At 35.5% G+C, this 14,878-nt stretch overlaps 1 protein-coding gene and 2 long non-coding RNA genes across 6 annotated transcripts; 2 read left to right on the forward strand and 1 right to left on the reverse strand.

Annotated features, from left to right (window-relative positions):
- The first annotated feature begins 1,848 nt into the window (after positions 1-1,848).
- LOC147497572 (uncharacterized) lies at positions 1,849-3,096 on the forward strand. Its single transcript, XR_015195176.1, has 2 exons — positions 1,849-2,285; positions 2,525-3,096. It is a non-coding gene; the product is annotated as an uncharacterized LOC147497572 (long non-coding RNA).
- A 1,397-nt stretch (positions 3,097-4,493) lies between these two features.
- LOC147497573 (ADP-ribosylation factor 2-like) lies at positions 4,494-7,598 on the reverse strand. 2 transcript variants are annotated; one of them, XM_086560011.1, is made up of 7 exons: positions 7,393-7,598; positions 7,068-7,228; positions 6,906-6,976; positions 6,429-6,548; positions 5,147-5,265; positions 4,904-4,985; positions 4,494-4,765 (listed from the first exon to the last, which is right to left on the reverse strand). In XM_086560011.1, the coding sequence occupies exons 2-7, from the start codon at positions 7,213-7,215 to the stop codon at positions 4,760-4,762; spliced, it is 546 nt and encodes a 181-aa protein (XP_086416137.1). In that variant the 5' UTR covers positions 7,216-7,228; positions 7,393-7,598; the 3' UTR covers positions 4,494-4,759. The 2 variants fall into 2 exon arrangements, with proteins under 2 accessions (XP_086416137.1, XP_086416138.1); XM_086560012.1 differs by having other exon boundaries at positions 7,341-7,484.
- An 85-nt stretch (positions 7,599-7,683) lies between these two features.
- LOC147497574 (uncharacterized) lies at positions 7,684-11,683 on the forward strand. Of its 3 annotated transcripts, XR_015195175.1 has the most exons (4): positions 7,684-8,475; positions 9,700-9,828; positions 10,569-10,696; positions 11,546-11,683. It is a non-coding gene; the product is annotated as an uncharacterized LOC147497574 (long non-coding RNA). The 3 variants fall into 3 exon arrangements; XR_015195173.1 differs by having other exon boundaries at positions 9,700-10,696; XR_015195174.1 differs by lacking the exon at positions 10,569-10,696 and having other exon boundaries at positions 11,546-11,681.
- Positions 11,684-14,878: the final 3,195 nt, after the last annotated feature.

The raw sequence follows: 14,878 nt of genomic DNA on the forward strand, positions 1-14,878 counted from the left end.
TTTATTGTAACATACTATATATTATACATCATAAAAGTGAAAGCACACTGTTAGGTTATTTATTTTTCATATCAAAATGTAAAACAAATATGTACATCAACTCACATTACCCCAATTACGAACTGGGGGATGGTCCATCCTTGCTTCATCTCTGTAGAAATGTCATTCATTTGCGTCACGCCAATCTATCATAGCCTTCCAGACTTCGCTCCACTTCCTCTTCCTTGAAGTGTCCAGATGAGCTATCATTTTATCGCCATCGTGGAAGCAACGAACTTTCTTTAGATACCTCGCGGGCTATCGCCATACCGAATCGCAAAAAATGAATTATCTTGTTTGTTGGACACATAAAGTCTACCTTTACCCAGTCATGAAACGTGCCCGCAAACTGTGGGAAGTACGTCATCATTATCCTGCATATTGTAACTGGCAAAGTGATATAGTGCTGCCGAAAAGACCGAGCCCTCTTAAGGTTCTCAATTACTAGGTCTGTTATGTCGAAGGTGGTATGTTGCTGGGCCAGGGCATGGAACGTCTTACAAGCTGATTTTGAGGCAGTGGAAAAATGTCAATCCCCCATGATGTTCAGAAGAATAAATAACATGGTAGTTCCAACATTCATGATCATACTGGCTAGTGGAATAGTGTTGTCTAGCCATCGGCCAACTTCTACACGTTCAATGACTTGGGCAAGGCCATCGCCATAACGGGAGACAAAATTTTCCCAAAAATAGCCATTAAAGTTGTTTTCTATCATGTATTGAATGGGAATGTCTGGCTGAAAAGGAGGAAGGTCCAAAGCCATAGCAACTGCGTGGAAGGGTGTTCTCATTGATAATTTCTCATGTTGTTGAGGTATGAACAATGATTGTTCATAGTCCAATAGGTGTCCTCACTTATCCTTCCTCATGTTGTTGAAGTATGAAAAATGATTGTTCATTCCTATTTGACTATGAACAATGATTGTTCAATCAGTATGAACAATGTTTGTTCATAATCCAATAAGAGTATAAACAATGATTGTTCATAGTCCAATAGGTGTCCTCACTAATCATTCCTCATGTTGTTGAGGTATGAACAATCATTGTTCATAGTCGAATAGGGGTATGAACAATGATTGTTAGTCGAATATGGGTATGAACAATGATTGTTAAGTATGAACAATGTTTGTCCATAGTCCAATAAGAGTATGAACAATGATTGTTCATAGTCCAATAGGTGTTCTCACTGAGCATTCCTCATGTTGTTGAGGTATGAACAATCATTGCTCATAGTCGAATAGGGGTATGAACAATTTTTGTTCATAGTCCAATAAGTGTCCTCATTGATCATTCCTCATGTCATTGAGATATGAACAATCATTGTCCATAGTCGAATAGGGGTATGAATAATGATTGTTCATAGTCCAATAACTGTCCTCACTAATCATTCCTCATGTTGTTGAGGTATGAACAATTATTGTTCATAGTCGAATAGGGATACAAACATTGATTGTTCATAGATCAATAGGTGTCCTCACTGATCATTCCTCATGTTGTTGAGGTATGAAAAAATGATTGTTCATTCATATTCGACTATGAACAATGATTGTTCAATCATTATGAACAATGTTTGTTCATAATCCAATAAGAGTATGAACAATGATTGTTCATAGTCCAATAGGTGTCCTCACTGATCATTCCTCATGTTGTTGAGGTATGAACAAACATTGTTCATACTCGAGTATGAACAATATTTGTTCATAGTTCAATAAGGATATGAATAATGATTGTTCATAGTTCAATAGGTGTCCTCACTAATCATTTTCATGTTGTTGAGGTATGAACAATCATTGTTCATAGTTGAGTATGGGTATGAACAATGTTTGTTTAAAGCTTAATAAGGGTATGAAAAATGATTGTTCATAGTCCAATAGATGTCCTCACTGATCATTCCTCATGTTGTTGAGGTATGAACAATCATTATTCATAGTCGAATAGGTGTTCTCACTAATCATTACTAATGTTGTTGAGGTATGAACATTGATTTTTTATAGTCCAATAGGTGTAATTTTACTTCTATTCTTGACTTCCTTCTCCAATATTATTTATTCACACAATCACATAAACACAACCAGAAGAGTCAACAACGTACACAAACTAAATAGCAAATCTAGTAAGCAACAATTGTAACTTTTTGTATACATTTTAGCTTACAACTTCAAAGATCATGCTAATAATTCTTCAACACAACTTACAAGAAGCAGAACAAGTTTAGCTCCATGTTCATGGAAAATTCTAACTCAGGTAATCATTCCTTGTTATTAGATTTGTTTGTCTCAACGTTAGCAGTCTTCTCCCTATAAAACTCAATCTTGAACTCATCCACCTCATCAATAATCTGATTCAATAATTCTTTCTCCACCTTCAAATGTCTTCACTTTCAATCCTCAAACAATCCTGATTATTCCGAATAAACAAACGACATTCAATCTTTACTCTTACGGGGATTCAATGTCATTGGTGCATTACTTGTTGGTAATCAGAATAATACTTGGGAAGAGAATGTGCATAAAGCTGTGGAATCCGCTCGTAAATTAAGAAAGCCACTTCGTCATGATGATGATGACCACGTCAGTGGAGCTTTTGCAGATTTGAGTAGTGGAGAAATTCGATATTTTGTTTCTTCCAATCATGATTCGACTATAATGGTTCCTATTACTTATATTGTTTATAAAGATTCATCCCCTGAAAATTATCGTCGTCGAATGGACGAGTTGTGGAAACGGGTCGAGATGATGAATCATTGTCATTTTCGGGTGTACGAAGGAGCTAGTGACCCATTTGATGGTGAAGGGTAAACTTGAACTTTCCACATCCCGGTCCTTGTGAGTGATTATGAATTTTTTTTTTGTTTAGAGAGTGGTTTTTTCGTCTGTTTTGTCCTTCAAAGTCACCGGGTGCCAAATTTTTCTGAATTCCGATCCAATATTTTTCCGAATTTGGCAATGAAGATATCCGAAATTTTGATATCCGATTTTTCTGAAAAATAATTGGGTCGGAATTGGATGTGTTTTCAAAATCTGATCCAAATTATGATTAATTTCCGAATTTTTAACATATAGCAGTCTATTTCATATAATTACTAAATTAAAACTACATATAATTAACAAACCAAATAAAAATCGTAGAGAAATAGAACATTGTCTTTCTCACAACTTGACAAAATTAATATTGTCATTCTAGTACGTGTCTCAATTTTTTCCATCTTCGTATTTACTGAATTAATACATTAACGTAAAGAAAAAACTTGCTGAATGAACATGTTAAAAGGTCTAAGTTGTTTACTGAATTAATACATTCAAAATGATTGCTAAAGGTGTGTTTGTTAACTAGCAAATTTCTAGTGGGAAAATATAAGATTTGTCAGTATTTTCCTACTATAGATTTGCCAGACAAATCTCTAGTGAAAAATTTTCAATTTGCCAGTGTTTGTTTGCAAAAATTTATAGTGGAAAAATATGAGGCAGAGAGATTGAGAGAAAGATAGACCGAGAGTTTGAGAGAGAGAGAGATTGAGAGAGAGAAAAAGAGACCGATAGTTTGAGAGAGAAAGAGATAAGAGAGATGAGAGCGAGAGAGAATACATGAGAAGAGAGCAAGTTGATCGAGCGAGAGAGGTGGTAGTGAGAAAAAGAGAAGAGAGATCGAGAGGGAGAGGTGTTTCTATTTTTCCTGCACTAGTGAAAAAATACCGAGTGGCTAATCCAACTTTGGGGGGAGGTATTTTCTATTTTCCCACTTCTAGTGGGAAAATTTGATTTGCCGGCTAATTCTAAATAGTATTTGCCATTGCCTTTAAATACATCCAAACACTGGCAAATGGTGTTTCTAGTGGGAAAATACAATTAGCCACCCCACCCCCATTTACCAGTTAACAAACACACCCTAAATGAATGTATTAACACGATAAAAAATGATTATCCTAAAAAAAAAATTGATTATATAATTCAAATTTATAATTTACTTCACACCCTAAAGGCCTAAATTAATGTATTAACAGAATAAAAAATTATTATCCTAAAATAGAATTTGATTATATAATTCAAATTTATAATTTACTTCAATATTTTGTTGATTCCAAAATTTTCGAAAATTTTCTGATTTTCCAAATTCGAAGTCACCTCTTGAGTCTTGACCCTAGTACAAACCAATGATACATTTTATTGGGTAGATTTTCATGGAAAACTTTTCCACGAAAAAACACTCCTTGAGAAAATTTTCAAGAACGATCAAACACATAGCCCTTGCTAGCTTTTAATTTCAATTTCACAAGGGTTGACATCAAGGTGAAAACTTTGCTTTGTTTCAAACTGTCAAATTCTCCAAAGAAGGCCCATTTTATTAAGAAACCAAGTAAATTGAACAGTTGATACCGGTTGAGCAGAATGAATGGTCGGCCCAAGTATTATAACAGTATCATCCTAACAATGATGAATGAACAATAAAAGCAAATCAACAATAAGAGAATCCCATTCAAATATAAATGTACCATTAAATAGTTTCAGAGCCAGCTAAAAGGAGTACGATCACCCATATGAAAGCTTGTAAGAATACATTAACACATTCTCCTATTACAGCAGGATTAACAAAAGGTCTGAAGAAAATGATCCTCTTTCAAGTTTGTAATCATCACGGCAATGATGAGTTTGACTTGTAAAAACCTAGATAACATCCACCCCTGCATCCAGAAATCCATCACCATGATGCACTCACCTATCTCAAGCCTGTAAACAAGATCAAGTTAGCAACCAGATACAAAAGAGAGATGAAACAAGTACAACACAACAACAATATCATTTAGTTCATAAAATGAACAGTTATTTCTTTACTAGTTTCAGGAAAGAAACATTTCAAGTACTTGCCTTATTTGCAATATTGTTGGAGAGCCAGTCCAATCCCTCATAGAGGCCCTCCCCAGAGGTTGCACATGTACTCTGAATGTACCTATAAAATCGATTAGAGTTGATTAGACTCTTCAAGAAAACCTCTTTTGACATAAGTTATGTACAATCTGCAATTGCCCATCTAGTGGACAACAATAAAAAAAAAATACAAAGAAAGCAATTATAATACAAAATAATCTAAACAACAAAACAAAAGTTTACCAGTGGCGTTGGCGGAGAGAATGAAGACCAAGCTTATCAGTTATCTCAGCAGCATTCATTGCATTAGGAAGATCTTGTTTGTTGGCAAATACTAGTAACACAGCATCTCGCAACTCATCCTGAAAACAGATATTCATTTCGTATCATTCCAGTTAGTACAACATCAGATTTGGTGCATTGTACACCATTAGATGATTCTAGTAGATTAACAACAGTTTACATGATAATTTAAACAAACAATGATACAAGTGGATTTACCAATCAATGAAAGTTGTTCTTCATTTCCATACTAAGAGTACAAGAGAACAAGGTTGACAAGGTTACAGAGTAGAAATGACTTCTATGTATAAACTATAACAAAAATAAATCAGAAGATTCTCTATATCAAAAAATCAAACCACCATTAAGATGAATCTCACACTACTTTTAGAGAAGAATATATAAGAAGAAAATTTGAAATCCTATCGGTGAGTTGATTCTAGTGGGAACTTTTCCTACTGGAGAGCTCCAATCTCCAATCCCACCCAAACTCTTCCACCAACCCTACTTAAATTTTCCCACACAATGAACAGTTCCCACAAAATGAGAACCTTATAACTGAAGTGGACTTCAAGTAAAAAGACAAATACATAACAATGGTCTAACCAGTGACACATTCATGTGTATGCCACATCTCCATTCACCACCTGCATACGCGACATAACAAAGTACATGTGATGATGAACCTAAGATTAATTTTTGTGAGGATAATCTCCTCGTCTTAAAGATCATTTCCATGTAAACTTTTACAGAGTCACACGTGTGTATGTGAGAGAGGAGTGTAAGCAGAAGTTTTGTCTAGAGATTGATTTATTGGTTAGAAAATCAAAACAGATAAAAATCTATGAAAAAAATTAGCATGACTTCCAAAAATAAACAAAAGACAAGGCAGTAAAAGTTTTAGGAGGTCTCATGATCAACTATCAAACAATGAACTGTCTAAGGCCTTAACAAATAGTGCGAGTAAACTACAACTTTTCGGAGATCGTACGATCAACTATCAAACAACAAACTGTCTAAAGCCTTGACAAATAGTGCAAAGAAACTACGAGAAAGAGGAACCAGGTCATCTAATTCAAAATACTAAGTAACACCTCACAAAAGCAACTAAATAGTAGCAACAGGTTTCATGACCAGGCAATATATTTCAAAACTTGTGGGCTATATAAAGCAACATATTTCGGTGAGAATAAAATGTCTTTATGCAGTCATATGATATAAGTAGGCTGCGAAAGCGATTTACCTCATTCAACATCCTGTGCAATTCATCCCTTGCCTCAACAACTCGATCCCTGTCATTACTATCCACCACAAAGATCAAACCTTGGGTGTTCTGGAAATAGTGCCTCCACAATGGACGAATCTATAAAAGGATAAACAGGCAAAATTATTATCACGTGAGAAAAAGTACAAAGTAAATACACATATACGGGGATAATAAAAGTAGTTAGCATGCTATTAAAAATGGTAAATCTTATTATAGTTAAAAACCACGATGGGCTACTCTCCAAATTACATTAGCTAAACAGGACTTCGATTTTCCTTCTGTTGCCATATGGATCAGTTGATCAGCTAACAGTATTTTGTATACAGTCATCCATCCAGAAGGGTATTCCATTTCACATTTCAAGGCCGAAGATCATATATATTGGTGAGTAAAGACTCTTCCGCCGATTAATGATGTTTTTGCAATGTAATATGAAGTAAGTAGAAACAATACCTTGTCCTGACCCCCCACATCCCAAACAGTGAAGCTGATGTTCTTGTATTCGACAGTCTCCACATTGAAACCTGCAAAAATAATAATTTCACAACGAATTAGATAATTTTTTTGTATATTAACTTCCAGATCTTTAAGTAATAAAGCGAAATGAGTACTCACCAATGGTAGGAATAGTTGTAACAATCTCTCCAAGCTTAAGCTTATACAAGATAGTAGTTTTACCAGCTGCATCGAGACCTACCATGAGAATACGCATCTCTCTCTTGGCAAATAGCCGGCTAAAAAGCTTAGTGAATGTCAGCCCCATGTTTCAAAATTCCCTACAGATCCCCCCCCCACAAAATTCAACAACAAGTCAGATCTCAATATAATAATAGATCTATACAAAACAATCAAATAGATCAAGCCAATTTGCAAAATTACAAATCTAACCTTTAATTGATTCACGAAATAAAATTAGAACAGATCTAAGGATTTGTATTACCTTTGGAAGGACAGAGAGAGAAGAAGAAGAAGAATATTTTCTTTTCTCTCGCGAGGTGAGGGCGTTAATTGAGGATTGGGGGAATGAATGGGAGAATGAATAAAAAGGCAATTTAAAGATTCTTATTATTTTTATTTTTGCTAATGACTAAACTACCCACCCGTGTGTACGGTCTGCGGGATCGGGTCAAATTGTTTCTTTTTTTCTCCGCGTTGGTTTTAAGCTAACAGTAGGAATTAGATCCTTTTTCCTTTTTTCAATTTTAGAATTTTTAGACGCGTTTTTTCTTTTTAGTCGGTTCAAAAAACGTGGTCTAGGATACTAGTCGGGCCCTAGGGATTTGATTAGTCAGGCTAGGCGATCTAATTGGCTCAATTTTTATTTTTTATTTTTTTTCAATCAATTAAAGACCAGTAAAAAACCCTTTTTTTCCTCTAAGGGGGGACATCTCAGCTTTTATACAAGTTCAGCATAAACAAAAATGAAATACACGCCATTTTTGCCTATTTTCAATAATTCGCCTGTAACAATAACCCAAAATCAAAACCCAACTTTGACAGGAAAAAAAAACCCCCAAAATTCCAGTTGGAGAATCAATGGTTTTCCTTACTCAAAACTCATTCTTTCTTCCATTCCCACCCCCTTCTCTCTCCAACACTACCACAGCAAAAAGTTTTCTCTCTCAGACCACCATCTCTCAATAGCGACTTTTATGTTCAAAGGAAACAAAACGAATATCCAATCTGAAAAGACAACGACATATGTCCCTTATGCTTTTTTAAATACTCAAACGCCCATTGTTGAACTGAAGAAGACACGGAGATGAAAGTTTCTTTCTTTGACATTGATTTTGGGGCTTAAAGGTATGATTATTTTTCCTCACACTTGCACCCGCTATTTCACTTAATGAAAGTGCACTAAAGCATTTGAATAAGATGAGATCTGATAAAAATGAAGATTTATGCCTGAGAATTGGAGTTAAACAGGGTGGATGCTTTGGCATGTCATATACAATGGAGTTCGAGTATAGAACTAATGCAAGAAGTGATGATTCTGTAATGGAATACAACGGTTTTGTGAATGGTATGCCTCTGGCTTCTTTTTAGAGGAGTTTTAGTTAGAAGGATCACTATTAACATGAGTAATTATAGATTTTAGTCTGGCAGTCACGTTCTTTCTTTCTAGAAGACTCAATTCTTCCTTTCTAAGCTGTGGAACCTGTAAACTAATATAAATCTCCTCCATATTTTGTCTAGATTGGTATATTTCTCCAATATATGAGTAGGTGTACAATCACACATCCAACCTTACTGTTACTGTATACATAATACTGATTCTAAGCATTAGGTTTATGAACTTTCAAACATGTGTTGTTGGGATATACTGTTTTTTTAAAAACTTTTGGTAATCGTCAATTTTGTTATACTACTTTTTTCTATGTAAATTGATGTAATCAAGTGACATGGGTGATTATCAATGTTTAAGTGTAGTTGCATTTCCAAGTCACAATAACTGAGGAAGCCTGGCAAGAAGTTACCACAAGTTCAACTCATCTACCATTTTTTTTTTTTTTTTTGTGACAGAGGTAAGTTACTCTTTGGTTAAGTCTTCTAATTAAGCTGTATAATAGGGATGTTCAAATTACTTATTGGGTTTAGAATTTTTAGCTTGATGATTAGAGGACGGTGCAGACATTTTCGAAACCGATATGCCACTACTTGCTCATCTATTTTGGGTTATTTATTTTTATTTTGTTTATATGTGTTTAATGATGACAGTATTGAATGTAACAACACTATGTGAAGCGCTGAACAATTTCTCTGCATCAATCCTCCTTAGTGTGCTAGATATGCTACTAAAAATAAAATTATGAGTTACCACATTGTATTGTCACCCGTTAGATGGCATGTTATTCTTTAATTTGATCACTTCATTTTTTATATAAGCATAAGATTTGAGTGGGATTTCAATATGGTAAAATTTAAGAATAATAATCTTATGCTTATTTCATGCTACACTTTGTAATTGATTTGATAGCAAAAGAAAAACCTTCATACCTCTCTCTCTCTCTCTCATCTCTCATCGCCACCATAGCTCCTGTGGCAGCTTCTACCCAACTATTTATGAATTTTACAAAACATTATAGTGGGGATAACATGACATTTTGCTGAGTATGCGACAAAAAAAGGCTATATGCTACATGACAATTATATTTAATATATGATTTTTGCTCTACCAGTGACTCGTTTCTTTTCTAGAATTGTTGCTTTACTAGAGAGCGTTATATACGACATGGGTATTTTTTAGGTAGTTGGGCGTCTTTGAGATTATCAATGTTTAAGTGTGGTTGCATTTTCAAGTCACAATAAATGAGGAAGACTGGCAAGAAGTTATCACAAGTTCAACTCATCTACCAATTTTTTTTTGGTGACAGAGGTAAGTTACTCTTTGGTTAAGTCTTCTAATTAAGCTGTAGAATAGGGATGTTCAAATTACTACTTGGGTTTAGGATTTTTAGCTTGGTGATTAGAGGACGTTGCAAACATTTTCGAAACCGCTATGCCACTACTTGCTCATCCATTTTGGGTTCTTTATTTTTACTTTGTTTATGTGTGTTTAATGATGACAGTATTGAATGTAACAACACTATGTGAAGTGTTGAACAATTTCTCTGCATCAATCCTCCATTCCTCCTTAGTGTGCTAGATATGCTACTAAAAATAAAATTATGGGTTACCACATTGTATTGGCACCCGTTAGATGGCATGTTATTCTTTAATTTGATCACATCATTTTTTATATAAGCATACGATTTGAGTGGGATTTCAACATGGTAAAATTTAAGAATAATAATCTTATGCTTATTCCATGCTACACTTTGTAATTGATTTTATAGCAAAAGAAAAACCTCCATACCTCTCTCTCTCTCTCTCTCTCTCTCTCATCGCCACCATATTTAGTTCCTGTGGCAGCTTCTTCCCAATTGTTTATGAATTTTACAAAGCATTCTTGCGGGGATAACATGAAATTTTGCTAAGTATGCGACAAGAAATACTATATGCTACATGACAATTATATTTAATATATGATTTTTGCTCTGCCAGTGGCTCATTTCTTTGCTAGAATTGTTGCTTTACTAGAGAGCGTTAATTATATATGACATGGGTTTTTTTTAGGTAGTCAGGCGTCTTTGAGATTATCAATGTTTAAGTGTGGTTGCATTTTCATGTCATAATAAATGAGAAAGACTAGCAAAAAGTTATCACAAGTTCAACTCATCTACCATTTTTTTTTGGTGACAGAGGTAAGTTACTCTTTGGTTAAGTCTTCTAATTAAGCTGTAGAATAGGGATGTTCAAATTACTGCTTAGGTTTAGGATTTTTAGCTTGATGATTAGAGGACGGTGCAAACATTTTTGAAACCGCTATGCCACTACTTGCTCATCTATTTTGGGTTCTTTATTTTTACTTTGTTTTTGTGTGTTTAATGATGACAATATGGAATGTAACAACACTATGTGAAGTGCTGAACAATTTCTCTGCATCAATCCTCCTTAGTGTGCTAGATATGCTACTAAAAATAAAATTATGAGTTACCACATTGTATTGGCACCCGTTAGATGGCATGTTATTCTTTAATTTGATCACATCATTTTTTATATAAGCATACGATTTGAGTGGGATTTCAACATGGTAAAATTTAAGAATAATAATCTTATGCTTATTCCATGCTACACTTTGTAATTGATTTGATAGCAAAAGAAAAACCTCTCTCTCTCTCTCTCCACCATATTTAGCTCCTGTGGCAGCTTCTACCCAATTGTTTAAGGAAGCTAAATATTGGAAACCCAATTCTATATTACACGTTCTTCTTGAGAAAACCCCAAAACCCCAAAACTCATCAACAAAATATTCTTCTTCTCAATTATAAAAAACATACGGCAACAGAGAGATTCCTTTACCTTCTTCTCAATTAGGGTTTATATTGAATAGAAAGGTTGGAAATAGATGAACTTAAAGGCCTTTGTGCATAGTTGTTTTTCGTTGGCCAAAACTAAAGGGGTCATGGGTGGTTTCATTGTTATGGCTAGCCGTGGTTTTGTAAGAATGGTACCTGGTATATGAATTCGTTTGCTTTTTTTCCATTTTGTAGAAACATTTGTTGCTTTGAAAAATGTGGAATTTAATGGATGTGCTGAGAAGTCCGCAAAGAGGAAAAGGAAGTATCAGTACAAACTACAGAGGTATCATACAACGTCTATGGGAGAGATGGGCAATAGAAATCAGGGACCCCAGGAAAGGTATCAGGGTGTGGCTTGGAAGCTTCAACACTGCTGAAGAAGCTGCAAAAGCTTATGATGCTGAGGCACGCAGGATGCTCAAACTCGCGCTATGAAAGCAAATCCACAGAAAGCACTGCCTACTGGCAACCACACCTTGTAGAGGCCAGTGTTCAAAACTATCTCGCGTTGATTATTTATGGGTGGATTGTGATAGTTATTATTTACCGGAACGATACCTCTATTAGCATTATAATTATTATAACTACATTGACCTTGTGCTTGACTTGTCGAGGTTTAGCTTTGGTTGTTATAATTATTATAATTACCCCGATCCCCGTCCTTGTTGTGGTGGAGCTTGGTTATAACCGCGTCGTTGGCCTAACATATTGATTATTGTATCAGACACGTAGGTATGACTTGTTGGTTATTTCTCCAACCGGTTGGGATTTTGTCTCCAAGGGCGTTATGTTCACTATTAATGGAACAAGAATGTTCATAGGCTATAGGGCGGTGGGAGCTCGGGATGCTCATGACTCCAAATGAAACTACATAGATTTGAATTTACATTCATGACGGGGATAGGTTTTGTTGTACGTAAATGGCCTCTACCTTTTTGTGAGGGATTCAATTAGAGTTTTAAGCTCGGGATCTGATTTAACCTCAAACATACCGTAGCCTTAATCGTTGAAGAAGAACTAGCGAGCGAGTAATCGTCACTACCCCAATTATTATTGGCGCTAGTCCGATCTTCTAAAAATTTATATGCCTCTCGAGGCTCCTTTTACTTAGGAAACTACCCCCATTCATTATGTCTATGACTTCTTTATGGTGGTGTAGAAGTCCTTTGAAAAAAGGCAATTTAACTAATGTGTCTTTTGCTAGGTGATGGTGTGGACACTCTATAAGGAGATCGGTGAAACGATTCCAAGCCTCCGAAAATGATTAATGAGGATTCCGTCGAAAAGAAGTGAATCTTGGAAAGCATTTCATCCGCTTTTAGGGGTGGGTAAAATGTTCCATAAACAAATTGAACAAGTTTGACCTACGAGTCCACGTAAATTAGGCCAGGCAGCTTAACCAAGATGCCGCCTTTATCGCCTAAGGTGAAAGGGAATACCCTCAATTTAATTTGTTCCGCACCAACCGTAGGATGGTGGAATGTTGTAAGGACTTGTTCAATCCTACTACGCGTGTGCCGATAAGGAAACGGGTAACAAATTAAATATATTTGGGGGATCTTGGAAATCCCCATCGGGTCCGCTAGAACGATGCAAGATTTAGGGCTATCGCCAAGGCTTTATAAAAGTCGAGAGAGGAGTCTCTCTTTCTTCATCCATAATATCGTGGTGTGTGTGAAATAGTAGCTAGAGGTGTAGTGGGTGGGAAACTAGATAGACTTGTTTGTTGACGTTACGTGTAATTACGTTAGTTGTTTTTCTTCGACCGGACCTTAATCTCATGCAAGACTAAGTCGAACTTAACTAAACATGTAACACTCCAAACAATTCGATATACTAGTAGAAACCTCTAACCGAGATCGCGAGGTGTAAGAAAGGAATACCGATAAAATGTCCCTGCTTCGCTTATGAATAGCGTCTTGTTTACGCGTGTTCGTAAAACAACAAGTTAGAACACCGAAAAACTTAAAAATCGGGTTCAAAACAAACTGTAGAAAAACCGGAAAATTTTGCTTAGGTGCGGGTGCTGCGCATATAGGGTGCGATCGCTCCCTAGTCTAGTAAGTGAAGCTGGTCGCGCTTTGGTATGAAGGCTGGTCGCTCGAGGTCCAATAACCGAGGGGCGGTCGCTACTGGGTATGAGGGCTGGTCGCGCGCCGGGGTCCAGAGTATAAAGCGCCGCCTCCTTATAGGCGCGGTCGCTACTCAATGTATATTTTTGGAACTTTTTCAACGCCGAAATGGACAACCACGATGAATCAAACAAGGGTGGGTGGGTTTAATGGGAGTTAAAATGACTAATTCTACTATGAAAACAATGCTAAAGTGCAACTAAGATGGCAGCGGCGCCATTTGATAAATGATAAAAATGAATAATCTACCTACGAAATGAACGATGAACTCAAAACGTAAGTAAACTAAAACTATCTTATGAGCCTATATGTTTATCAAAGTTTCCTACTCTCAATTCTATCGAAATAGAGTGGAGTAACAAATTCGTTCCACTCCTAGTTCTCTAGCATGAAATGTTTTCTAATCTAATTAATCAGTCTTAAGTCTAATGAGAGTTTTACGAGGGGGAATTATACTACGATGCAATATGAAAAGCAATATGTTGAATGTCACTACGAAATATATGGAAATACTAATGTTCTTGAATCTAGATAAATAATTAGAGGGAATTGAATCCACCTCGAATCCAACTTAATCACCTAGAATAGATCATTTGTAATCCAATTCTTACGCTCTTACGGTAAGAATTGCTCGTTTTAATCCCTAATTAACATGGCATTTCTACCAATTATAACTAGCATGTGAGGTCGTCCACTCATTCTCATGGCGAAACACGACCTTCTAGAATGGAATAAACTCTACAACGCTTCTACACTATACAACTAAGTTTTCATTAACCCCTCTAATGGAGGTTTTAGCCTTGATTCATCAAACCATCATTTTCCATTGAAATTGAATACAACATATTACAAATATTCTAACTTTATGAAATTTAACTAAACAATAATCGAAATCTAATTAATAACTAAGAATTGAATGATAACAAGAATTGAAATTAGATATAATAAATTGTAAATGACAAAAATCAAAATTGAATAATAATAACTATTTTATTTATCTAATTAAATGACAAACAATCATTCAAGGAATTAAATAAAAACAAGATATGAAACTAATTAAATTAAACTAATTAAATCTAAGGAAAACTAGATCTAAAATTAATTAATGGAGGCTACTAATCTAATCTTTAATCTAGGTCTAACTATCTACCATTAACAAAGAGTGAAGCTTTGGTTTTTATACATCCAGATCCAAAAATCGTGCATGGGCTTGGAGCCATGTTTTGGGCCAGAGAATCAGGCCCAAAACCCACTTCTTTCAGTCCAAAAAGGCCTCTTCAGCTGCAGTTGGCTTAAACAGACTTTTCGTCCACTTCTGCTTCTCTGATTGGGTCAAGGTTTAGACCATTGGAAAGCTCTTTCCGAGCCGGTCGTTTTGACATAAGGTAGGCCC

The sequence above is a fragment of the Coptis chinensis genome, chromosome 5 (assembly GCF_015680905.1).
Source record: "Coptis chinensis isolate HL-2020 chromosome 5, ASM1568090v1, whole genome shotgun sequence".
Classification (NCBI taxonomy): Eukaryota; Viridiplantae; Streptophyta; class Magnoliopsida; order Ranunculales; family Ranunculaceae; genus Coptis; species Coptis chinensis.